Here is a 26,219-nt window from a genome sequence, read left to right on the forward strand (position 1 = left end):
TTGCAGTTTTAAGCAGTCATGTTTCTCAGTAATTTCACAGTTAAAATATTTCCAATTTGTAGGCCTTTGCTTCACTAAAGTTCATGTGATTATTAGCTGTAAAGCAGCTGTCTAGGGCCGAGTACCTCTTGTACATTTTAAGTAGCATCTATTGCAGTATCACTTCCTCATTTGAACCCACGTGGATTAATTAATACCCAGACAGTCCATACACAAAGATTGAAATTCCTTCTGCACTGGCTCACTTGCTTATCTCATCTTGATGTCCATGGACAAGTCCTGGCTGTGCTGCTGACCATGTTCTGTCAGTGGGCCTTTCAGGTGATGAATTGACTCAATGGGCTAATCAGCTGTGTTACTCTTCAGAGACTGAGCTTTAGGCCAACATTCTTAAACTACTTTGCGGGTTGAGGAAAAGGAGGAAAGGACTTGATCACAAATGTCCTGGTTGCCTTGTTCTGTGTTTAGCCTTACAAAGCAGGTTAGCTTATACTAGCTTCTGCAATGCAATGCTGAGATTATTCAGTGCTTGTCTAATAAAATCCTTACTATGGCTCTGAATGATTGACTGCTATATAAATGCTGGGAATTATTTTTCCTTAGTTCTTTAGAGTAGCATTGTAAGTTCCTTAAAAATACTGACTCTCAGAATGATAGATCTTTCTTTCAGTGTTGCATTAAACTGTGTTTATCTGCTTGGAAGTTTGCTCATGAAAATTATTTTTTTCCCTGAGCTGAAAAATCTTTGTATGCCAGAAATAAGATGCAAGTTATGTGTTGGCTAATTTTTATGAAAGAAAAAGAAACTTGAGCTACACTGGTATTCATCCATTTCCAAAATAACTATGTATGTATTACATGCAAATGGGGAAGTTTCAAAACAAAGATTGGCTATGCAGCATCCTCTGGTAAATGTGCTTTGGGATACGCTAACTGTCCTCTCTTCCCCTTTTTCTACAGTGTTAGCAGATCATGCTCACTCAGTGAGGACTAATATGCTATTAAATTATACATCCTCTGAAGTCCTGTGTTTCTTTGTAAAATACTATAACAATTGCTCTGAAGACAGAATTATCTCTCCCCAAACTTTATCTGACCTTCCTCTTTCCATTAAAAGAAATACTGTTATTAATCTTGTGACATGAACATCTACCAGTCAGTTCTAAGAAGAATTTGATTCCTGGATGATTTCTATATTTCTGTGATTTCCTACAGGTGCATAAAATGTTGCAGTTCATTTTATGGGCTGTCTTAAAACTAGCCATGTAATACTAAAATGCTCAGCATTATATAACTACCTTCCTTTTAAAAAATGTACTTCTTGGAAGAAAGTTTACAATACTACTTCAGTTCTAATGGTTGTATTTCCTGGGTTTCACAATGTTTATATTTGCTACTGATCTCTTTGCTGTCAGGTCACTGCTAAAAGATGAGCAATGCTGCAATGCTATGGTATGTTTAGGAGGAGGTAGGATTTTCATATTTTTTCTGATCTGAACAGTCTGGTTAGTTGCACAGTCAACAGATTTCCTTTGCTTCCTCACCCATGTTTCAGAAAATCTGTGGAACTTCTGGGAGAATAGCAGAAGTTGCATCTGTGGTTTGAAGTCAGTCACTCAAATAATTTTTCAAATAAAAATTGTTAGAATTATTCAATGCAAGCAGCAGCTTTTTTCCCGTCTTGTAAATAATTTTCAGTTAGTGCCAGTTTTAAGTTGCTCAGACAATGAAATGACTGTGTAAACATAGAATATGAAGAAATTTATAATAAAATCTTGCAATAAAAGGTAGCTGTTTAAATGAATGTTTCATCAGTCATCTACTGGTACCCTGTATATAACTTGCATCACAAAACACACATAATCTTATTCCTATTGTAGTAAGGAGTGGAAGTTAACCTTATTGCCTTCCCACACTGCTCCTTCCTCTCAAAAGAACCCCATCATTGTTTGTGTTGGAGAGACAGAAATATCAGCTGAATTTTTAATGTATTTCCAGTTTGAGTCAACCTCTCTGCATATGAAGTTGTAATTTGGGCAATAAAATTTGTCTCCATTCAAGGAGTTGAGCCAAGTTTCATTATGGTCTTCCATGTGTATTTTATTTTACAATAAAAGAGTCTTTAAAGTTTAGGTGGGTTTATTGCTATATATTATTGTGGCGAGGAAGCAGATGAAATGTCAAAAAACTGCAGGTAAAAGAAAGGCTACTGTTTTGAATTTGGATGTCTGTTTTAGAGGTGGTAAGGAAAGAGGTGAACAGTGTACCACTGATTTGGAATAAGTGATAATTTTAATTTGAAAGAGACCTCTGGAAGTCAGCTAGGTGAATCTACTTTTCCAAGGAAGGAAGTCCAGTTAGTATTTAGGACCTTGTTCAGATCAGTTTTAACAATCTGAAAAGTGTGAGACTCAACAGTCTCTTTCTCTAGCCCCGAGAACTTTAATTTCTTCTTGTATGCTCAGTGAGGATTGTTTTGGTTTGTTCTAGCCCCTCATAGTCCAGTTCTAGCTGGACTCTCCAATATGTCAGCCTTTCTTTTATAGCAGCCTGGAACAGGGTACTGTGCTCCAGATTTGTGTTCACAAATGCTAAATAGAGGGGGATTTTTACTTGACTTGACTGTGCTTTCCTAATGAAGGCCAGTCTATGTTTAGGGTGTATTGCTGATGTTGCTGACTGATGTTCAGCTTGTCTTCTGGGGCCACCCAGAACCTTTCCTGGAGGAATGTTCCCTGCCACGTGGATTCTCAGTCCCTACTGCTCATGGCATGGGGTGGTTCTCTCCTGGTGTGGGACTCTGCCGTTGTTGAACTACTGTATTTGTTGTCAAGCTAATTCTTCCAGCTTGTTGAGATCCCTCTACATGGCAGCCCTGCCCTGTCTGTAGTGTATTGGCTGTTTCCACCTTGTTTCATGTCGTCCACAAACCACGATGAGGTGTGTTCCTCCTCATTGTTCAGGTTGTTGATCAAGATGTTGGGAGTATTCACCCTATGATCAGTCTCTGAGAATATTGCTTAGAGCTGGCTCTTGGTTACATGTTGAACCACTGCTGAGCCTGGCAGTCCAGCTGGTTGTTTCTCTACATCTTCTCCATGATTCCCCAGATTTAGTTAAAAACATAGATTGGAGGCTGCCAGCAGCCTTGGTAAAGTCAGACAAAATGACATCCTCAGCTTTCTCTTCACCCTCATAAGAAAGTGACCAGGTTAATTTAGCATCATTTCCTTCTGGGTAACTTGGCTGGCTGTTCCCAGTCACTTTTTTATTGTTTGTGTCTAAAAACACAAACAAAATTAGCTTCTCTGTGGATTTACCCCATAATACCTTGGGGTCTGAGAATGAGCTGATCAGCCTGTAGTTGCTCAGGTCCTTCTTTTTGCCCATTTTGAAGATGATGGTGTTGTAAGGGACACCCTCATTGCTGTAATCTTTTAAAGTTGATAAGAGGTAGCCTTGAGTTGACATTAGCCAGCTTCTTGGCACCTTTGGATGTATCTTATCTGTTCTTATGGGCTTGTATTTGTCCAATTTACTAGAGTAATTCCGAACTTGTTCCATTTTGCTACTAGGCAGAGACAACTGAGAGTCAGAGAAACCCTGCTAAAGACTGATGCAAGGAACGTGTTTGGGAGATTTCTGCATAGCTTGTTAACAGACTGACCACTCAACAGAAAGTCCCTCCCTCCCTCCCTCCCTCCCTCCTCTTCCTGTCTCCGGTTTTTTTCTCCAGATGCAAGTCCACCCTATTCTTGGCATTTGTAATTCAGCTCTTTACTATCCAGGCAGTGCTTCTTTATTTATCTTTAGTAATTTGTTTTTGTGCTTTGCATGCCTTATTTTCTGTGCTTCAGCTCACTTATGAGTTCTCATCTCCCTCTTTGCTCAAGATGGCCTTCTGCTGTATTTACTTACCTCGCCTGCCAGGAAAGACTGTTTTCATACTTCTAGGAGGTTGCCCTTTATGCTCAGCCAGTTCTTTGTTGGCTTATAAGATTGTACAAGGTCTCTCTTGGTGATGCTGTGAGACCCAGTGGGGATGGTATGCGCAGCTGTGTACCTTGTGAGCCAAGTGAGCTGTTAGCAGATGTGTTCCCTATGATGGTAAAGTTGGCTTTAAACAGTGGCAACTCAGATAGGTGCTTCCTGTTAGAAAGGCATACAGTTGTATTGTTTTAGCAGACCTGTGTTAAGGGCTTCCAGTGCAGTTCTTGACCTTATTCTTGTCAGAAGAGGACTTTGCACAACCAAACTAACTACATTGGTGCTGATCACAGCTCTGTGTAGCATTGCCAAATCATGTGCTACTGAATCATAGTTAAAATCTGCACTTAGTGCAGTGCTAAAGGGGTTCTGTACTTTTCTGCTTTACTTCTAAGGTTGTGCTCAATATCTGGCTCAGTACTTCATAGATATCTTCTAGGATGCTGGGACTAGGTAATGAAGGGCTGAAGAGTCTGACTTTCATATTCTGATCAGTTCTTGATCTGCCTGTGTCTATGTATTAATGTTAGCTAATGTTAAGCATGAGATTTCCTGTAATAGTTTTTCCTATGAGCCACTAGGTATGTTTTAGGTAATTTTATGCTACAGCTGCTAGGCTGTAGTAATTTTCAAACTACACATAGAAGACTGATGTGTTAGCACTACCTTTTAATAATCCAGTACAAAAATGCTAATTTAAAGGAAAGAGAAGATGAGGTCTCTTGCATATTATACTCATTAAATATTGTTAAATTTATGTTACTGGGATTATGTAGTGAAAAACAAATCTTAAAAATACTAACACTGATCATCACCTGTACAGTGAATGTTTGTAGTTATATTTATTGCAGCATATTTTCTGTATGATTTTATGTGCAGCTTGGGTTTTATGGCAGTGAGTTCTTACTCTGTCCATTACTGTAATATTGAGGTGTCTCCTTAGATAGTTAGGATTAAGTGAAGATTATCTGGCAGACTTAGACCAAACCTTGTTGTCCTAAGTAATGCCATGATTTGGTACTTTACTCCAAGACAAGAGGCTGTGATTTTGTTTGAAGAGCACTGTATTTACTCATAGCATATACATCTGCTCAAAAAAGGGTCTAACTTCCCTGAAAGGGAGGCTCAGGGAAAGCAATTTCAGGACAGTGTAGTTTGTAACAGGTAGTGGCAACTTCCTTCAGGCTAGAACTGTAACAACTCTTTTTCTCTCTGAAGATTGCTGCCTACTTCCTAAGTGAGATGTCAAATATTACAAATGGGAAGGGTATTGTGGGAACTGTCATCTCTTCTTCCCAGCTTATTTGCCCTTCTCTCCTGAATCTCAGGTTTTTTCTTAGTCCAGCCTTGTCTTTGTGTAAATGAAGAATAGGAGAGAGGTGTGTGATGATGATAGGATGTGAAATGTTTGAGCTTCATAGCTTCTGGTGGAAGAATGGCTCCTTTATTTGCCATGAGAGTGGATCTACCCAATGTGTTCAATCTAATCAGAGTGTTTAGATGCAGTAATCTGATACTTCCTGGAAGCATCAGATTTAATGTGCATGTATTAGTGTAAAAAGAGCAGCTGGGAATGGACTTAGTCAGTTAAAACAATTCAGCTGACCCAGACCCCTTTAGAGGGGCCTCAGGAAGGAGAATGTGTGCAAGAGAACCTGTGGATGAGTTGTCCCAACAGCTGCATGGATTAGGTGGTGTGTGATGGACTGGATAAACCCTCATTCTCCCTTGTGTGTGGCATCCATAGCCAGTTAGATATAAATATGTGAATTAGATGTCTGTTATAGTCTCCTAATAGATGTGGAACACTAGAATTTGCTGCTTTGCTCCAGGTTTTGATTTTTAAGATTGTCCTCATGTCTACTGTATTTTATGTAGGCTGTAGAGTTGTTCACCTTTATCATTCACATTCTTTTTAATATATAATCTGCATATGGTTTTGATGGTGAAGGATTAGAAGCTTTCCATGGCTGACTCTTATTTAGAGGGTAGCCCCAACCTGTCAAAGGGACAGCATACAGGATTAGAACTAGCCTAAGATACCAAAGAGATAAATGTTCCACAAGGGTTTAAGTGAGGATCTTCATGTTAACAGAAATCAAAAATGAAGCAGAAAGATTATGACTGTGAGATTATACTAAGGTGCAAGGTATAGAGCTGTGCTGATGGAAGAATGATGCTGTGCATGGAAAATCTCAGAATAAAATTGACCAACTTGTTTAGGAAAAATACTGCCCATACAGATTGATCAGGAATAGAATAGTGTCAGAATCATACATCTAGATCAGGATAGCTGCATTGACTGGAACATAGTTTTATATTAATATGAAATAGTTTTGTTTCTTTTAATTGTTCTGTGTGGTGATTATCAATGGCATTGCATGTCTGTCAATATCAAACTACTTCTAGAACTAGAGAGTACTGGGTATTGAGTAGATGGCAAGTTGTCTGCTGTGACAAAGCATGTAATGGTCTGGTTCTGTACTTAGCTGTTTGTATGTTGAAAGTTGCTTGTAGGGACACAGACACTGCACTACCTAGAGAGCGACTTTTAACCATGCTTATGAGGACAGATTCTGATTTAAAGAAGGGAAGAGACATAATTAGGAAGCGTTTTGATGTGGATTTTAAGAGTTTATTTGTGGTTTTGTGAATAAATGAATAGTTGTAGGAGCTTTGGATCTGTTTTTATGTACTTTGGTCCCTTGTTACTTCCAACAATTGGTAGGCTATAAAAGTGTCCTCTGTTTATTTCCACAAATTCCATCAGGTTTGCATTAGTTTGTGTGTCAGCTAGTCTCTATGCTGTAAAGAAGAACTGTATGCTATTTTTTATCACGTTAAAAAAAAAATCATTATTTCCCCTCCTCTGGGCACATTCTCATCCTTTACCCTCATTCTTCAGCTGTGGGGCCCAGAGCAGCACACAGAGCTCAAGGAGAGGCTGCACCAAGGCTGTACAGCAGGGCAGTCACCTCTGTCACCAGCTGGGGATGCTGAGTTTGATGCACCCAGGAAGGGGTTTGTCCTCTGGGCTGCCAGGGTGCATTGCTGGCTCCTGCTGAGCCTGCTGCTGACCAGCACACACAGATCCCTTCCTGCAGGGCTGCTCTTGAGCCATTGCTCTCTCAATTTATGCTTGTCCCTGTGTTACCCATCCCAGATGTAGAATCTGTCATTCAAGCTTGTTCAGTTTCATCCTGTTCATCATTGCCCAGTGCTCCATTCTGTCCAAATCCCTCTGCAAGACTTTTCGTTCAAACAGCATCTCCCACTTTGGTATCCTCAGCAAACTTTACTAATGGTGCATTCAATTCCTGCATCCAGATTATTGATAAAAGTAGTGAACAAAATTAGCCCTAGAATTGAGGGTACATCACTGGTGACAGGTCACCAGCCAGATGTAGCTCCATTCACTACAACCCTTTGAGCCCTGCCCTTCAGCCTCCAGCTCACTGTGTGTCTGCTCATCTTGCAGAAGGATGCCATGAGGTAAGTAAGCCTTACTTAACTAAAAACCAGTGGATGGGTGACCTCATCATAGAAAGGTATCAAATTAGACAGGATTTCTCTCTGTGAACCCATGTTGACAGTGCCTGATGATCTCATTGTTCTTTCGAAGCCTTTCAGTAGTACCTAGTATGATGGTCTCCATCAGTTTTGTAGAAACTGAGATTAGACTAACATATGCATAGATTCCTGGGTCTTCCCTCATGCCCTTTTTGTAAACTGGAATAACACTGCCTAGCTTTCAGTCAGCAGGGACCTCAGCCACTAATTTTTCAAGAACTAAAGCTAGTGATTTTACCTCCTTAGGAACACACACTTGCCTTTTGTTGTTCAGACAGATAACTAACTTACTTATTCTTTAGTAGTGATATATTTTAGAATTTGTCTATTTTGGGATGATATTCAAACTTTAAATATAGACAAGTCAGCTAAAACAAACCACCCATGATTTATTCAAATTGATGTAAAATGCACCTAATTTTGTTGTATGGAGTTGTAAATTCTACTAATACAGAATCATTGAATGGTTGATGTTAGAATGGACCTCTGGAGGTCACCTGGCCCAACCAGCCTGTTAAAGAAAGGCCATCTAGAGTTGGCTGCCCAAGGCCATTTCTGCATGGTTTTCAAGGAGGGAGACTCCACAACTTCCCTGGGTAACCTGTTCCAGTGCTTAGTCACACTCACAGTAAAAAGTTTCCTGCTGTTTAGAGGGAACCTCCTGTGTTTGAGAGGTTCCTGTCACTGGGCACCACTGAAAAGAGCCTGACTTCATCCTCTTTGCACCTTCCCTTCAGTTATTCCCATAAATTTAAAAAATTCCCCGTGAGCTTGAGCTTCTCCAGGCTGAATGGTCGCAGTCTCAGTCTCTCCTCCTGGGAGAGATGCTCCAGTCCCTTGATCATCTTTGTGGCCCTTTGTTAACTCTCTCTGGTGTGTCCATGTCTCTTATACTGAGCAGTCCAGAAGTGGTCCCAGCACTCCAGGTGTGGTGTCAGCAGTGTGGAGCAGAAAGGAAGGATCACTCACCTTCCTGCACCTCCTGGCAATGTTATCTCATGCAGCCCAGGATACCATTTGCTTTTTGGCAGCCAGTGTACAAAATACTTAAATACCATCAGTGTGTGCAAAAACCTCTGCACAAGATGTTGTGGTCTACAGGAACAACATAATGGAACTTTTAAAACAATGTTCAGTGCATCCAATAAGGGAAGAAATTATGTACTGCATTTAACTGTGCAGTATAGCTCAGATGCAATACTGCATAGTTAGAAAGTGTTTCTGGATTTAAAAGTATACATGTGGAGAACTTTGTAATTTATATGCTTTCACTGTTATCCATAGATGGTATGGGTTCTGCAAAAAGTTTAAATGGCACAAAAATAATGAAATTAATGATTTTGAAATCTTTTTCTTAAATACTTTTTTTCTGATGATTGCATGGTAATGTTCAATATGGCAGTGCATTATTTTCTGAAAAGGTAATTTTGTCTAGGGAAGGTTGAGTGTACTTTCTTTGCTTCTTGTGTAAGGCTGGAAATTCATTGCATCCTTCTAAATAATATTAGGTATTAAAGCCAAACATTTTGTCTAAGTATTATTGTGTACATACTTGGCCATGTTCAGCTACAGTATAAGCAGGAGTGATTTTAGTGACTGCATCGTGTTATATATATGATGATTATATGAAGCACAAGTGGATAAATCTAGGATGTCTCAAGCTGGAATCGATGTGTCTTGGAACATCATAAATCTGTTCTTCATTCTTTTTTCCTGTGCTTTCCTGTTACTGCTGTTTGTGATAAACATGACTTGTGCTCTCTGCCTACTTCTTAGAGGTGGTATTCACTTCTCTGGGCTTTTTTGACCACTTTGTGTATTTGGATGTGTAAATACTTTGTTCTTCTGTAATATTTAGTCATGGTTGAGCTTTACTTTGCTGAGGATCCCCAGATAGTGCATCAGGTTGCAGTACTCCAGGATTCTCTTTTGGTTTGCTGGATTCTCACTCCATAGCTTATTTGCCAGCTTTTGGTTCCAGTCTTCCATTAGCCTCTCCTTTTGAGAGCTGGACTTTGTCACGCAGCTACAAAACCACTTCTCCATCTCGAGCTGATGATCCAAAGATCTTCATGTGGTTAATTTTTCAAGAACTAAAGCTAGGTGTTTGCCTCCTTAGAAGCACAACATATTGAAGAGTGATCTCTGCTGTGTCCTCTAAGCACCATTTTTCATAATACTTGTTTCTAGATGAAAGTGGGAGGGAAGTTGTATGCTTATCTTGCTATACATTTGTCAGTGCTAAGGGTCATTTTCTGTTGCATGTTCAGGATTAGCTGCATGGAAGGCTTTGGAGATTCAGGACATTTTATTGTTTCTGAAATTGGGTGGATTTGGTAAAGTTTGGGCAGAAAGTGTTACACTCAGCATGTCTTAAACCATTCGAGATACAGTGTTCAATAGCCAGGGTTTAAATTGCCTGAAGTGTGAGTCTGCAGATCATCACAGTTTTAGTGATTCACTGTAGAATTTTTAGCTCACATAATGAGGATTGTCTCTTTCTCCAAATATCTTTTTGACCACACTTAAGTTTATCTTACAGTTGATTTGAAGTCCCTTCTTGCTTGACTCCAGATCAGGTAAATGGTTTTACTCCCATGGCACAATGCCAGGAAAGTTGTGTTATTTGAACTGTGTGTAACAGGGTTTTCAGTTCTTCTGGCATGCAGTCCTTTGAAGCAGCATAGCAGTCAGCATAAAGTAGCACAAGTGAAGGCTTTGAGCTGTGTGCTGCTGAATAGAAGCAGTGAAAGATCTCAGAGATAAATGGTGGGCAAGGAATGCATAATGCACAGCAGAGGCGGTAAGTGCTTGGCTTGGAGCTAATACACCACTGTCAATTTCATCCTCTGCTTGCATAGGAAAAGGTTTATAAAAGTCTCTGGAACTCTTGGGGTATATCAACACATGCACTTTTTTGAAAGCAATGCCAATTTGAGCAGCAGCTACTTTGCTTTGTCCTTCTTTACTATGCCATGAGTTGAATCCAGGAACTGTTTTGTTGGAAAAATAATTTGGCAGACAGATTTGTTTTCAACTAGGATCTGTCTGCTATAGTTGTTCAGTGGAAGGAGGGCTGAGATACTGTGAATTACTGCTGTAGGTTGCAGGGAAAGGAGGGACTGGAGCTTAGGACTGCTGTTTAAATAAATGTGCAACTGTGCCCTTGGGCTCCACACCTAGGTTTTGTGAGACTGGATAGAAGCTGCAACAGGGAAGTGGTTCTGTTTATTAAATAATTAAAACTTGTGAGCAGCTCAGGTGCAGATAATCTTGCTGACTAATGTTTTTTTTCCTTTTTGTTCTTTCATTCTTTTGGCTTAGAGTGATCACAAGTGGGTTTTTTGTTTCTTACGGGCTTTTGATGATGATTGCTTTTTGGAGGGAGGTGTGGATGTCTACTAACACTTTCTGAACTGAAACTGGAAGGAATTGCTAGTGCTTAATTTATTTTCTGTGTAGGATTGGAAAAGTAGAGGAAAGAGGGGAAAAATGCAACCCAGAATTGCAGCCAAATCAGAGTATTCATCTTCACTTTTCCAGTTTCTTGCATTTCTGAGAATATGTGAAGTTCATTTTAGTTCTTCTATTGAAGCATCAGTGTACTGTAATTAATTGGCATTTCAGTTGTATGGATAATTTCTTTGTATTTCCTTGAGCAGTTGCATCACATGGAATGAGTTTTATGTGCATGTTTGTGCTTTTATTTGAGAACAAATGTTGATGAAGAAGTGTTCTCAAGGGGGTCTGGTACCTGAAAAAGAGACTCTTGCTGTTTCTCTGATAATGCTTGTTCAGGAGCTTGTGTTCCTATTTTGTTGATTGAAAGTGATGAAAATAAACAACTGCTAGCTGATGACTTACTCAAGAGTTGGTGTTATTTATGAAGCAATAAAACAAAATATGTCTCAGTTTTTTTCACTCTGTTGTGTTTTCTTTCATAATGAAACGTCTGTCATCTTTTTGCCAGTTGACTTGCAATTTATTGTAGCATTTGTGATAGCATGTGACTCTGCACTATATTAGAGTTAAGAGAAGCATTTTGACCTGCCAAGTCTACACAACACCTTTTTTTCTCTATAGTTGGCATTTAATAATTTATTTTTTATTCGGGGTTTTTTTAGCTTTAAAATGGAAGTTTTTCTGGGCTGCTAAAAAAAAAAAAAAGTCAAGCATTGTGCTCCTTACAATAATCACTACGAAATGATCATGATTTAAATAAGTCAAATATATGGACCCTATGTGTATACCTGAAAGTGGTTTTATGTTTTCTTGCAGCTAACAGAAGATGAAATTGCAACTATTTTGAAATCTACTCTTAAAGGACTTGAATACTTGCACTTTATGAGAAAAATACATAGAGATATAAAAGCTGGAAACATCCTTCTTAACACTGAGGGACATGCAAAATTAGCTGATTTTGGTGTGGCTGGCCAGTTAACAGTAAGTAACTGTGGGAAGATAATTTTAAAATGCTATAGTGCTCCCAACCTTGTTCTTTCACCGTTGTCCTCTGCCTTGAATTTTGTGTCTGAGCAGTCTCACTGTCACTAGTGGTAGTGGCAAAACTAACATTCTTTATCATGGTGAGTATTTAACATGCAGCAGGGCTATTTAGTTTTTAGTTGTTTGTTTTTATAGCCCAGTGCATCAAGTTCCTGATGATCTCTTTAAATTTTAGTGTGAGGTTTATTGTCACCTCTTTGGCCTCTGTAGGCTGATGGGCTGAATCTGTTTGGTCTTAATTGGAAGTCACTACCATTTGACCTTTGGGTGGATAATTTAACTTGAAATATAGAATTGATATAAAAGTAATCTGAAAATAAGCATCCCTGGTTTAATGTCATAAATAATATAATTACAGGATACAATGGCAAAACGTAATACTGTTATAGGAACTCCATTTTGGATGGCTCCTGAAGTCATACAAGAGATTGGCTATAACTGTGTGGCAGACATCTGGTCCCTTGGTATAACTTCAATAGAAATGGCTGAAGGAAAGCCTCCATATGCTGATATTCACCCAATGAGGGTAAGTGTGTTGGTGGCATTTTTTATTTTTGTATTAAAAAAAAAACAACCCTCAAACCCACAAAACATTCAAAACCCCCTAATACTGGAATCATAAAGCTGTAAGTTTATGAATAGAGATTTTAATACTAACAATTTTTACTTTCTGTATTGCTTCCTCTTGACTCCAGTTTGCCTGTGTTTTAACACATTTCTGTAAGGTTTTTTTTCTGTATCTCCACTTGAGAGGGAGCTGCATCAGGATGCTCTTAATTGGCTTTGAGGTAATATATAGAATCTATTTCATACTGCACTTGGAGATTTGCATCACCAAGACTCAGTCTGCTTTTGAAAGGCAGTTTTGAAATAAAGATGACCTAAAGAAGAATTCAGAACTGTCCTATGGGAGTAGTGCTAATATTATTATTATTAGTTACACCTGACAGCTTTTATTTATTAGTGACTCCTAAGGTCTCTTAATGAATGAGTTTACTTTCTGCAAAATAAAATGTAAATAGAATTAGTTGCTTTATGAGGAGTAGCAGTTACAAAGGAATTACTTAGAGAAGCTAATGGGGATCAATGTTTATCTAGGGATAACTTGATGCTGTTAGTCGTGCTGCTGTTATAATGCTGCTTTTGTAATAAGCTATAGAACAGCTATGCTGATTGCAGTGATGCTACATTCTTCAATTGTTTAAAACCCATTTTGAATTAAGAAGGCACTTTATGTTGCTTTAAGCATACCTTTCTCCAGAAGAATCTTAGAAATTTTGCCGCAAAATTGTAGTGCATATTAAATTATTTTATTCAGTTTTCTTTTGCTGGTGCCTCATGTATGAGAATCTTAACAGAAAGAAATCATCACTATAGAAAGAGAAGGTACTGTTCTTATACAACTACTGTAAGGTGATGCACATCTGAATTCGAGTGTATTTAGTGCTATTTTTGTTTGTTAGGTTCTTGATTTTTGGTTGTGTGTGCTCTTTGGAGGAGAGATGTTTCCTGAAATTTCTGTTAAAGCTAGTGAGTGATTTTCATTTAGAAACATTACATAATTTTGGAAGCAAAGTTTAGTAGTTTTCCTGCAGCATATTTTTCTTCCATGTAATTAACTGTTTTAAAATTACAATTCAAACTAAAAATACTCAGGTGAAAGCTGAGAACAAAATAAGTATCTCTGAAGCTGGATTTTGATGGGAATTTAAGGTGAAATAACCTGTAAAAATATTTTGAAGAATAATTGATGACAAATTAACTACACTTGATCATCCTGGGATTTTTGGTTATACTTCTAACAAAAACTCCTTAATTACATCTGAGTAACATCACTGTATGTAGTTGCACCAGTTGTTGAAAGGTGAGGACTACATTATCAGAGAGGATTTTTATGTGCATGACAATAGCTGCTTATAAATCAAAGGTCATTATGTTTGAATGCTTGTGGATCTGTTTAATTCTTGCAATCAAGTGAATGCTATCAAAGGCCAATGTAATCTAACACAATTCTGGATTACATACAGCCTGTGTTCTTGTTAATGAATTACGTTTAAATTACATTGTGGTTTTTAAGGGCTTGTATGTAGTTAGTACTCTTTCGTATATTTGATACCTTCAGTTTTTCTTAATTTTTATTAGTGAGTTGTTACAGTGGTTAACAAGAAATACACAGATTTAAGTTGCAATAGTTTTTCTGGTGTCATATGATACAGCTTCACAGGACTTTTGGCCATATGTAGATGCTTTGTTTTAGTTATGATACAGAATTGATACAGGCAAGCATGAAAGCTTGGGCAAATTTTCATTGCTTTTCCTAGATGTTGCTGGAGTTCTGTGGTATTTATGTAAGGCACAATTTTGTTGCCTGGGAATGCATAGTGAAATTACCATGCACACTATTTTGCTGTAGGCTGGTTGGCACTGCCACAAAGGTAATGCACTGCCAGTAGGCCATTTCCTTGTCAACTGTATTTACAGTTTAATAGAAATATTACATGACTTCTTTAAACAAGTGTTTTGGCAGAGAGGAAATAGCAGATTCCATGCAAACAAGCATAGCTTCCTCTGCTTAACCACACTCTGACTTCTCCAAAGATTTCTACTAGTTTCAGATGGGAAAGAAGTAGTGGGGGGTGCAAAATGGAATTTCAGGTGGGAGGGGGAAGAAGAAGCAGGTTTTTTCTGGTTAAGTATTTCTGTCATAGTGTATTTGACTGTAAGTGTCATCCATGCTATTTCTCACAAGCTTGGAAAAGACCTTCAAGATCATCAAGTCCTACCCAAGCCCTAACACCTGAACTGAACCATGGCACTGAGTGCCACATCCAGTCTTTCTTTAAACACATCCAGGGATGGTGACTCCACCAGCTCCCTGGGCTGGCCATTCCAGTACTTTATCACTCTTTCTGTAAAAAATTTTTTCTTGCTATCCAACCTATATTTCCCTTGGCACAGCTTAAGATTTATTTCGCTTCTTCCTGCTGCAAACTTGAGTTCAACAGGAGCTGTAGTTGTCACACTTGGTTTGAGGCTCAAAGGTCAAGAGCAATTGCCAGCTCAGTAGTTTTAATGCTTTATTCACCTAAGAATTATGGGCTGTCTCAGTACTCGATGTCAGAGTCCTTTTCTGCTTTTGCTAATGATGAAAAGTGGAACCTCTGTGTATTTTCTGGTTTTTTAAAAGGAGGAGTATTTTCAGGTAGTTGTAATGGAGGGAGAAATAGAGATGTCCTCAAGGTTGCCCTAAAACAGGGTGATACAGCTGCTAGAAATAGCAAGGAATTTGCTGATAAAAAAAAAATCATTCAAACCTAAATAATTTAACCCATCTAGCAGGACTAAAAGCATGTTGATTGCAGCAGACTGTGCAGCACCCAGGGTTAATGTGGCTAACAGTGTCTGCATCTGCCTTTGATTGCTCTGCTGTGATGAGCAGTTAGCAATTTATAGTGGAGCTAATTAAAGGGGACTTCATTGTGGTTCTAGGTCAAGACTCAGTCTCTTCCTCTGAAACTGCAGTGATGTTTTAACAGCTGAATTCCCATGTCCCCATTGACTGCAGCATATATGCTGTCCTGTAGTGATAAAATATGTATGTCCTACCCCAGACTTAATTCAAAAACTTAAATTCAAAACTTAATTCAAAAACTTAATTCAAACCATTAACTGTTTTGTTCAGTCACTCCTCTGCATGTGATATCTATCCTTAGTATTTCTAAAATTGTTATTTTTAATCTGTGACGAGAGCACAGAGAATGGGTTGTTTTAGTGTAACAGTTGTGATCTTTTTCTAAAAAGTTGCTCTTTTTCTAAAAAGTGTTAACATGCTTGTGAAATATCCTCTGTCTTTGCTAAACAAACCATGATTTCAAATTGTCATGTAAGAATTTTTTTGGTGGAACATCCTTTAAGCTGCATTGTTTTCATATGATCCTTCTGCTGCTGGTATTTGGCTTTAATAACACTTTGCCATAAAGCTGGCCTTTAAACGTAAGCATGGCTCTTTTTGAGGTCCTTCTCTAGGCCACCCTTACTAAAATTTTTCCTCATATTCACACAGTGATGCGATCAGTTATTCCTGCAAGGCTGAGATTTTTATGATCAATTTAAGTGTGGGCTGCTGCTGTTAGAGGCATCTTGTCTGTAGCCAGGAGTTCCTGACCTTTCTGTTAAGCAAACACTAATGTTATTGTGGCCTCACATGGAGTTGGATAAAGCAGCTGATGTTCTGAAAAGTTAACGTGATAGAAACCTCCTAGAACTGGGCCAGAGAAGTTGTAGGAGCATGTAGTGGACAGAGGAAATGGGCTGAGGGGAGCTGCTGCTTTTGAGCCTTTTAGAACAACTGTAAAATGGCAACGTGTGTGTTTTATAAAATTTCTTCTTCTTTGCAAGGTGAACAGTTACTGACAGGTTGGTGTGCTTCAAATAAATGCTGGTAGCTCTCTTACAAAAGACAAGGAAATAAAAAGACTAAAAAAGCCCGAACGCTTTTCTTTCATGCTTATCAGGCAGCTGCAGTAACTCACATTGCTGTGGCATGGAAGAAGCTGGTGCTAGATGTGTTTTTCAACACTTCACAGTATTGGTCTCTGTTTCTTTATGGTGAAGTTTGTTGGAAATGGACATGTGGGCATCACATGTTCTGCAGTGAATTGGAGGAAGCCAATTTGAACTGCTTCCATTTGCCTTAAGTTCAATCATGATATTTATTTTTCCATGGCACTTACCCAGATTATCCATGCCTCCTGCTTAGCCTGTGTCATTTCCACCCTGGACTAATCTGTTTGTAATAACCTTTTATTCCTGATGTATCTTATAACAAACTACAATTTCCCGTTTTTTTATTCTCGACATATTGCATTAAAACTGGAGATTGAAGTGAGAATTGTTGCTCTGTAGGGCTCTAAGAAAAAAGAGGTGTCATGTGGAGCATGGCAGTCAAATTGGGACCAGTTTTTCAGCCATTAAGAAGACACTTTTCTATATGCCTTTTGTGCCAGAAATTGAGGAAAGGAAAAAAACCACCAACTTCTGTCTTTCTGTACAGTCACTCTTGCATTTCTTCTCTCCAACATGTGGTGTTATCTCATTTCTGTTATTTTCTTTAGGAGTTCACCTATCTTATCTCAGCATTACTGCTTTTAAATTAGACTAGGTTTGTAAAACTATATGGTTTTCTTTTTTTAGTGCTTTTGCTTATCTTTGCAAAAGACTTTGAATTAACTTCTAAAAGTCCTTTACCTTTTAAGAACTTTCTATGAGATGCTGTTAATTTGTAACTTGATGTCTTCTTGCCTGCTGTGTCAAGATAGAGTGAGCTAATATTTAAAGAGTTTAAAATATGGATATTTGATTGTACATTACTGTTCATTATTTTACTACTCTTCACAGTCTTGTGGAAGAATGACAGTGAGCTGTGCTGTTTTAAGGTGCAAGTAACATGTGTTTGCTGTGGGGACCCCAAGGCACTGATGTGATAGGGCTGTGACAGTAGAGGAATTGGAGGAGCATGTGTTCTGTTTTCAAAGAGCTGTTGTAAGACCTTTGGCCCTCTCTAGGCTTTAAATGGCATTTTTGTATTTGCTTTATACATACCTAAATGCAGGCAGTGGGTGCAGAGGGGTGGTATTCCTGCCTGTTTCCATGCATTTCCAACATCCATTTCTGCTGGAATGAGTGTTTAGGTGGTCACATGATAGGCTGGATCAGAAAACTAACCAAGTAACAAGAAGTAGCTTTCAATTATATTGTTAACAGGGTACTTCAACTAGGTGGGGACAAAAATGTGTGGGTGGTACTGGTAGAAGAAATTGTTCATCTATTTTTGGGCATCAGCCAAGTTGATTTCAGTAGTTGCAAAACCAGAGTCTTAGCTGGCCATCTGTAAATTTATTATGATTAAAACTTAGTAATTATTAAAGGAAACTGCAGAGTTTTTCTGAAGTTGACCCTTAAAAATGCTTGTCCTAAGGGACAAACTGGCATTTTTGTAGCTGTCCTAATTGTCCTTTGAGGCTTTTTCTGGTTGGGCATATTGATAAAATTAGACAGAATTCTAGACCTTTCATGGCTGAGTGTTCCCCCACAAAGCCTTCCTCCTTCTCCAGCTCATTCTGTTCTTCCATCTTTAAATGCTATTGCTGTGATACAGCAGAACTTCTTGGAGGGAAACTTCCAGTGGTCTTCAATTTGCATGCAGCTGAAGTCAAGTTTTGATTCATAATATATTTGCCTCTGGTACTGTTTGTAGCCAAAGTTTCAAATAGGTGTTACAACTTTATTAAAGAAAAAAACCCATAAGCATTGTTTACACCAGACTGTATTTGTCTAACAGAAGATAAGGTACGTTCTCTGTACAGACTGAGGAAAAAAAAACGGTTTTAAAGGAATTGCTTTCCACATAAATCACCATGAGAAATACAATACATATTCTAATGGCATATGGAACATTTTTGCCTGGAGTGAGTAGTAGTCGTAGTAGTATGTGGTTCAGATCAATTGCAGCTGATCTAATACCAGTGTTGATCTGTATCTTTGGTAGTTTTCATTTTTTGTTCAACAACTTTTCAGGACTGAACTCTAAGGAAGTTGACATACTTAAGAGTTCTTAACAAAGGAAAGCTTTAAATTTTAATTAAATATGCTGCTAATTGAAATTAGTAAACAATCTATCCACCTGCTCTGATCAAAATATGAATAAGTGCTGTGCAGGAATTTTTGTATGAATCAAAAACCAAAACAGACAAAGCAATACATTAAAAAAAAAGGCGCTAAATGCTTTTTTATTCAAGATTTATTTTATTTGTCAAAGTAAGTGTATTCACTTAATTTACTTGTCAAAATAAATGTATTTACTTATTTTAAATGAATGGTCAATTTTTATAGTGTGTGAACAGACCTCTTTGCCTGAACTGCTGATGGTGTGGTAAGTAAAGGCTGAGGTGCAGACCAGATCCTAATGTCCTGTTCATGATTTGACTCCTTTCAACTCATCTGGAATAAGATGATAAATGTTGGGCAGAATAAAGTGAGTGGTTGTGTACATTTGAACTTGCATATCTGTGCATGTTTCCATTTTTTGTGAGCAAATACCCGAGGTGCTACCTAAGTGAAATATTTGCATAGAGTTCGCTGGAGTCTTAATATCTAGATAATAAATCTACTGATCACCAGGAGAATTGCTATAATTGTAACAACAATTGGACTGATAACTTATTTCATTAGCTATTATTCTTTAATTAGGTGCATGCATGTTTTTGATGGGTTGTTGTATGTACCTTAATGTGAGGAGATAGATTTCTAAATTTTCTGGAATACAATTAAGGCAACTGTTAACTATTACAGTAATGACATTTTTACTAGATAGAAAGAAGAGTTTTTAGGTACTTTTTTCAGCTTGACATTACTTTTCATTGTTGTTGAGTTATTTTTAGTAGTGAATTGAAAACTAAATAAAGGGCAAATTGTGGTCCCACAGAAAAATAATTTTCTGTCAAAGTTTCACTTGTGGCTCTTGGGCAAGCTGATCATGGAGGTGCAGAGATCCTGCTCTGTAGATTTTTTAAATTCTTTTTAATTTCAAAGTGTGTATGGGTCTCCAAACTCAAAGTACAATTTATAATTTTAGTTAAAATATGTTTGATGTTCACTCATATATGTAAGGTGATTTCAAGTGCTTTCTTCCTTAAGCTCTTATTTTTCATGGAAATGCTCGTCATAGCTACAGACATAGTACCCTTTGAACATAAGTTTTTTTTTAATGTGTAATGCCTGCAGGATTAATGCAGGCAGTGAATTTCCAAAGGATTTAATTTGCTTATTTGTTTGTGATCAGCCCTCCTATGGCCTTGCTGTAGAGGTGAAGGGGAAAAATTCTTATGAGTGAGGAAGTCAACCCAGGGAAGTGCTCTAGGGGTATAGTCTAGTTTCTTGTGATACAGAAATACGATTTCTTTCAGTTTTTCAGTGTGCCCAGCATAGAATTTTAATGAAAATTCCTATGGTATGGCTTAGTCAAAATATATAAATGGACTGAAAAGAAATGATGTGTGAATTCTCCTCAGACACTGAAGACAAATTTAGAAGCATCTGGTTGCAAAACATATGAAATATAGCATGTGATATTTTATTTATTTCCTTAAATTGCAATCAACAGTTCATTGCTTGACTTTACCAGACTCAGTGATGAGTATTTAGCCTCCTAGGGAATGATGTGCCAGCGTGGCAGCATCCAGTTTCCAAGACTGGACAGCTTGCTATGCAAAGGGACTGTATGTTTAACATCAGCCCATTTTATGTGAAAGAAAGATTCATAATACCACTGTGAAAGCAAGATAGGAAAAAATACCATTTGTTCTCTGGCAAAACTTCAAAGATAGTAAAATTTTTCTTCCTAATAGGCCAAGGAACTTTTCAAAGAGGTTCTGCCACATGGCTTCCCAAACAAAGGATTGATAGATCTCTCTGGTTTATTGAACTCTTTAATGATAAGGCATTAGCATTGATTTGCAGTGAAAACACTAGATTACTTGAGGTGTGCTTAGTGATTAAACTGGAGGATGATAGCATCCTATTCCTGTTCACATTAAAGCTTTTCAAACAGTCTACAATCTGATGTGTGTAATTGTTGTCTTCCTGCCTTTATTATTTACCCTCCTTTTTTCTTGCATCTCTCTATCTTGCTTTTCTTTTCAGTGAGGAGATGGCTTGAAAGTTCATGTAACAAAACTATATAAATAAAGTGCAATTAAAACTATGTAAACTGCAAGTTTATATAGTGCAATTAAACTATATAATTAAAGTGCAATATAAATAAAGTGCAATTAAAGAGTAGTTGCAGAATCCAGCATAGATGTTTGATTGTAGCTTAGAGAATGAGTTGTCACTCCTTCACATCACCAGAATTTTCTTTATGTCACTAGAATTTTTTGAAGTAGAATTAATGTTTATTACTGTTAAAAATATAAATTCCTTGCAGTTTTAAATTATGTTGGGTTTGCTGGTGCATATGTGCAAAAAGGAAATGTTAATCTGTCATGTGTAATAAAGTAGCAGAAGCAGAGAATATTTGAAATTTGTACTTGAACTGGAGTTTAACTTGAATTAAATGGAAAACATTTATTGCATGCTTCTAAATGAGGATTTAATTAAATTAAATTAGTGCATCTTTTTAGACTTTCCCCTGAATAGGAAATTTGAGACATGCTTCAGTTGATGGTTGGTTTTCTCTGACTTTGATTAATCACTTTCAAAGTAAGTGGAGGATCAGTACAGTAATTTCACAATTACACACAAGTGAGTTAACTTGAAACTTTTAACTAAAAATAACTGTAAAGGGAGTTTGATCTTGGTTAGTTTCATGTAATGCAGTGCATCTTCTGTGAGTGATTCAGATTCTTAGTAGTGCTAATCTGAATAAAGGACCCATACCATGATGCTACCTGTTTATTTACAAGATGCTTCGGTGGTAAATGTTGGACCTGGAAAAATTATTTTTCTAAGATATTGGAACAGTAAACAGAGGTGGAATGAAGCCATGAAATTAAAGAAAATATGCTTTATGACTTGAGAGAGCACTGGCTCAAGCCCTATGCCTGTAAACATTGTTAAAGGTTATTTGATAGAACTGTTAATGAGGGTAAAGCCCGAAATGCGTTCGGCAGACGTAGCATGGCACAGGATACCAGTACCCACTGTGGCTGAGCTGGCTGCTTTCTCCTGGGCAAATGTTAAAAGCAAACAAGCTGACAACCTTCTACCAAAAAGCTTATTCAGAAGTTTTTTAATTGCTATAGATTTGCTCATTTGTGATGTTAGTAATATTGTAAACATAGATCAGAGGGCAAAGCAAAATTGGTTTGCAACTTGAAGATCTCAATAAAATTTTATTTGGAATAGGCAATCATCCACAGTCATTAAATCTAAAATGACAATTTTATCATAACAAGGCTTTTCTATTAATGAGCTTTACAGCCATTGTTATTTAAAAAAACCCAACAATTTTCCATTATTTGTACATGTCGTATGCTGAATTTATTCAGTTTCTCACTATGATGTGGAAAATAGTTCAGCAAGGTGTTTATGCACAGATTTAGGAGAATTAATTTTATTAGCAATTCTGTAATATCTTCCAGGATATTGTCAAATATACCACTTTTAAGTCAAGACCTATACATATTAGCTACAAATATACTTCCTTTTCTTTTTACTATTATCTTTCAAGTTCTAGGGTTAGCACTAAATATACAAGGTTAATTTTTATGCAATCTGGCAATTAGCTTCATTAAAGAGGAGGGAATCTGTATATTGCTTTTAATTGAAATGTCTGTTTGAATTTTTTGTACACAACTAATGTCTTTTTAAGCCAAAAAAGAACTCGGTAAACAATTTTAAGACATTCTTAAAATGAATGTCTTGAAACTTGAATTAATATTTATTTATTTATTGAAGTGAATTGTATGTTCACTTTTTTTAAAATATGTTTTCTGGCAGTATAGCTATTTGACCTGGATGAAGTGCTTTAGAGACTTGACTGCTGTATTGTCAAATTCTTAGCTCATTATTACAAGTTTTAAAAGCAGAAGTGTATTTACTTGGGTTTTAGTTAAAGTGATATTTGTTTTTTTTTTTTTTTAATATGTGGGGGAAAACCACAATCAAATTAGGAGGAAAATATTAAGCTTCTGTTGCTACTTACCAGAAGATTTTTATATGCTTTGAGCCTATACTGGTTGTTTACTTCATAAAGAATCTAAAAAATTGCTTAGATTGGGAGGTGGATAAAATTTGGAATAAAGAAAGCTTATTAAGACTGCATGTACCATGTTTCTGTCATGGTATTATATTGCCTTAAAATGTACACTAGGTAATTTTTAAAGAGGATGATGCATATTTAATGAAGAAATTTATTTATTTAAAAGGAAAGGTTGCCAATCAGTCTAAATTTGCTTCAGTTAAAACTTGATGGTCTAAAGACAACTTATAATCCTTTTCTTGTTGTAAAGTATTGTCAAGTTTGCAGTAGTATCAGTTAAGTTTATGGAAACTTTGTTTTAAGGTGGTTTAAAATAGAAGTAAATCTTTAATTTGTATTTGATGGCACCTGTTTTCATTTTGTTTCCCTGGCAACACCAGTGGTATCAAAAATTGCCTGTAGACCACCCTGGTTTTAGAGAAGAATGAAATCAGCCTGGCTCAGCCTTTGATTTTACTTACTAAATACTTAGACAAAGCTTTAATACACAGTCAGTACTTTACAAACTAACTCAAATTATTTGGGTATACAATTTGTGATTTTTTTTAAATTAGAGTTTTCTGTACTAATGCCAGTTTTTATTGTTCTGCTGTTTTTAAAATGTACTGAAATACAGGAAGTATTTTTGATACACTGTCTCAAAAAGTGTGTTTGAAAGCTGTAATAACTAGCTGCAGAAAAGTAGAGCAAAAATTCATAGTTTTTAGATAACACAATCTGTCTGCTTTTAAAGCTGTGTGGATCCAGGGTTTTGTTCCAGATGTAAGTTGTCATTTGCATTCCCGCAGGAAACAAAAGCAACAAGAGTGTTGCCTCCAGATTCTGCTTTTGTCTGTGCTTCTTTACTATGTCTGAGAATTCACCTTATTAAAATTACATATGTGGTGTTCCAAATGCCACAAATCTTAATACATTATCAGTTTGTGTTTCAGAAACACAAACATGGACATAATTCTTCCAAATACTGCTTATCATTACCTACTTGCCTAAAAAACTCTACTGACAGAAGCCTCATCTGCTGTGAGGAGCTCCTCCTCTGAGCTCCGTGCTATACTATTGACAATTAAATAAGGAAAATGTTGTTGTTCTGGTGGAGCAATTCAGATTTTTAGTAATAGTTACAGGAACACTGGACAGTCTGAGAAGTTTAAGATGTCTTACATTTTCCACTCTCCCCCAGAAACTTAGAATAGTTTTGGAAGATAATGAAGTAATCTGTTCCCAGAAAAGAGAGTACCTCTGATGGAGTTCATGGGTACCTGTGGTGCAGTACTTCCCAGTGTCCTGCTGCTGGGACTGGAGGCATTAGAGATGGCAGCCCAGTATTTTCTCTGCTGCTGCTCCTTTCCTCATGCTATGAAAATGTAAAACAGGTAGCATCAGCCAGCACAAGATTTGTTGGCAAACTGACATGCATGTGTTTAAACAGTCATCTGTTTCAAGTGGGATGTTCCTTAAGAAATGTAATAATCATGAACTCTAACCTGGGACACAGGGCACTTCTACACTGGGCAGGTACATCCAGACACAAGTGAACTTTGCCTGTACTGTCCCCCTTCAGTTTTCTCCAGGAGTGTCTCTGGAGCAACTGTGTGCATACTGTAAATGTCTTGCTTTTTGTTTGTTTCTCTGAATAATATGACTAATTTGTGCAAGCTGTGTTTTTTGATGTTTAGAAGTAGCTAGCATTTGATTCTTGTGGTGAAAATGAGCATATGCAAGTTCCTAATTTGTAAAACATGCTGTTGTTAAACAGTCAGAGTAATTAAATTATTTAGAGAAATTGGCACAAAGTTTCTTAGAACTTGATCCTTCTAGCAGTCGTGTGAATTGTCATGTATAAATTGTGACTGTGGAGCAACTGGTTGCATTGCCACTTCCTGGTGTGAAAATATGTGGAGTGTGCAGTAGCTGGAAGGTTCTTTTTAGACTGGAAATGTTATGGTAAGCTGATGGTGCTTGAGAAAGGTCTTACTGCTGTAGGCCTGGGTGAGCAGTAGGACAGGCTGAAAGCCAGAGGATATGTCTGTCTGTCTGGATGGGTGTTGAAAAGTTGGGGGGTGCTCTCTCCGACTGCCGCGCTGGCTGAGGGCAGGATGTGATGTGGCTCCAGCTCAGGAGCAGTGCACTGCCCTGCCATGCCTCTGTACCCAAAGTCATGTGCCTGGCCTCTGAGCTTGTTTCCATGTTTACCTCTCTCCGTGTGGAAGATGCCTTCTGTTTCAGGCTGTAATTCATAACCTTTACTGCAGAATTCATTCACAGCGCCTGGACTGAGTGTGGACACAGAAGTGCATTTCACCAAGGGGCTAAAGCATATGCTGCAGGATTTCTGCTGCTGGCTTGTTGACTTTGTGCATGTTCTGGTTAGATTAAGGTTCAGTTCAGCATTAAGTTAGCTGATGCAAAATTTAACCTATTAGTTGTTTTTTTTTTTAAAGTTACTTACTGCAGGAGAAGTGGAGAAGTGTAATCTTCTGCGGTGTTTCTGATCTAGCATTAGGATTCCTAAAGCTGCTTTAGTGTTGTCTGGAAAGAACTTTGATAAAAATCAACTAGACTAACATGCCCATAATATAAGAGTTTGTTCTTGACCCCTTAGTACTTATAGATTAAGTCAGTAGGTATAATGTTCATTTTCTTAAGCCATTAAGTCATATATGTCTTCCAGGTATTGTTTCATATACTGACCATGTTCTTTTCCTACTGCTTTTTAATAGTCTAGTTGGGATGCTACCTTAACTCCTTACCTGTATTGAGAAAACAAAAACATTGTTGGCTCAGCTTTCTTTCACACCTGAAGGGAACTTTTTTTCTGTAAAATTGACCTTTAATGTTAACAAAAGAAGAAGGTGTATCCTGAACATAATAATTACATTTGTTAGGCATTTAATTAATGACAGTTATGAGAAGACACATAGTGAGTAGAAGGAAACTGCCAAACCTGGCATTGACACAGGACCCTTTTTTTGCCTTGTGCAACACAACTTTGATCAAAAGATGCTCTTGATGCATGTTGCTAAAATAACTAACTTTCACACTCCAGAATAGCAGCAGTTGACAAAAGGCTCCACCTTTATTGGTTTCCTTTGACAGTTATATTTATAAAAATAGCCTCTCAGAGGGACTTTAAAGGCAGTAAACTGAATTACTAGGGTCCAAGACAGCACATCAGGAGCTAAAAACAGACACTGAAAATATCTTGCTTTGTGTTTAAATTTGCGAATTGTTACCTAGGCTCTGCTACTGTAGTGTACACACAGGATGATTTGACTTCTGCATTATTCCCTTCTCTAGCTTTGTTTTGCTTTCATGATAGGAATCAAAAACTCTATCATAATTTCATAATTGCTATGGCCAAGATGGGCTTTAGTTAAAAAAAAGAATTTAATTATTT

At 37.4% G+C, this 26,219-nt stretch overlaps 1 protein-coding gene across 1 annotated transcript in view; it reads left to right on the forward strand.

Annotated features, from left to right (window-relative positions):
- STK3 (serine/threonine kinase 3) overlaps positions 1-26,219 on the forward strand; it is a 127,138-nt gene that overhangs the window by 14,185 nt on the left and 86,734 nt on the right. Inside the window, exons 5-6 of the mRNA XM_054640889.2 lie at positions 11,836-12,000; positions 12,422-12,589. Of these exons, the coding sequence (XP_054496864.1) occupies positions 11,836-12,000; positions 12,422-12,589 (333 nt within the window). The remainder of the gene's footprint in view (positions 1-11,835; positions 12,001-12,421; positions 12,590-26,219) is intronic.

Source organism: Agelaius phoeniceus, chromosome 1 (assembly GCF_051311805.1).
Source record: "Agelaius phoeniceus isolate bAgePho1 chromosome 1, bAgePho1.hap1, whole genome shotgun sequence".
Taxonomy (NCBI): domain Eukaryota; kingdom Metazoa; phylum Chordata; class Aves; order Passeriformes; family Icteridae; genus Agelaius; species Agelaius phoeniceus.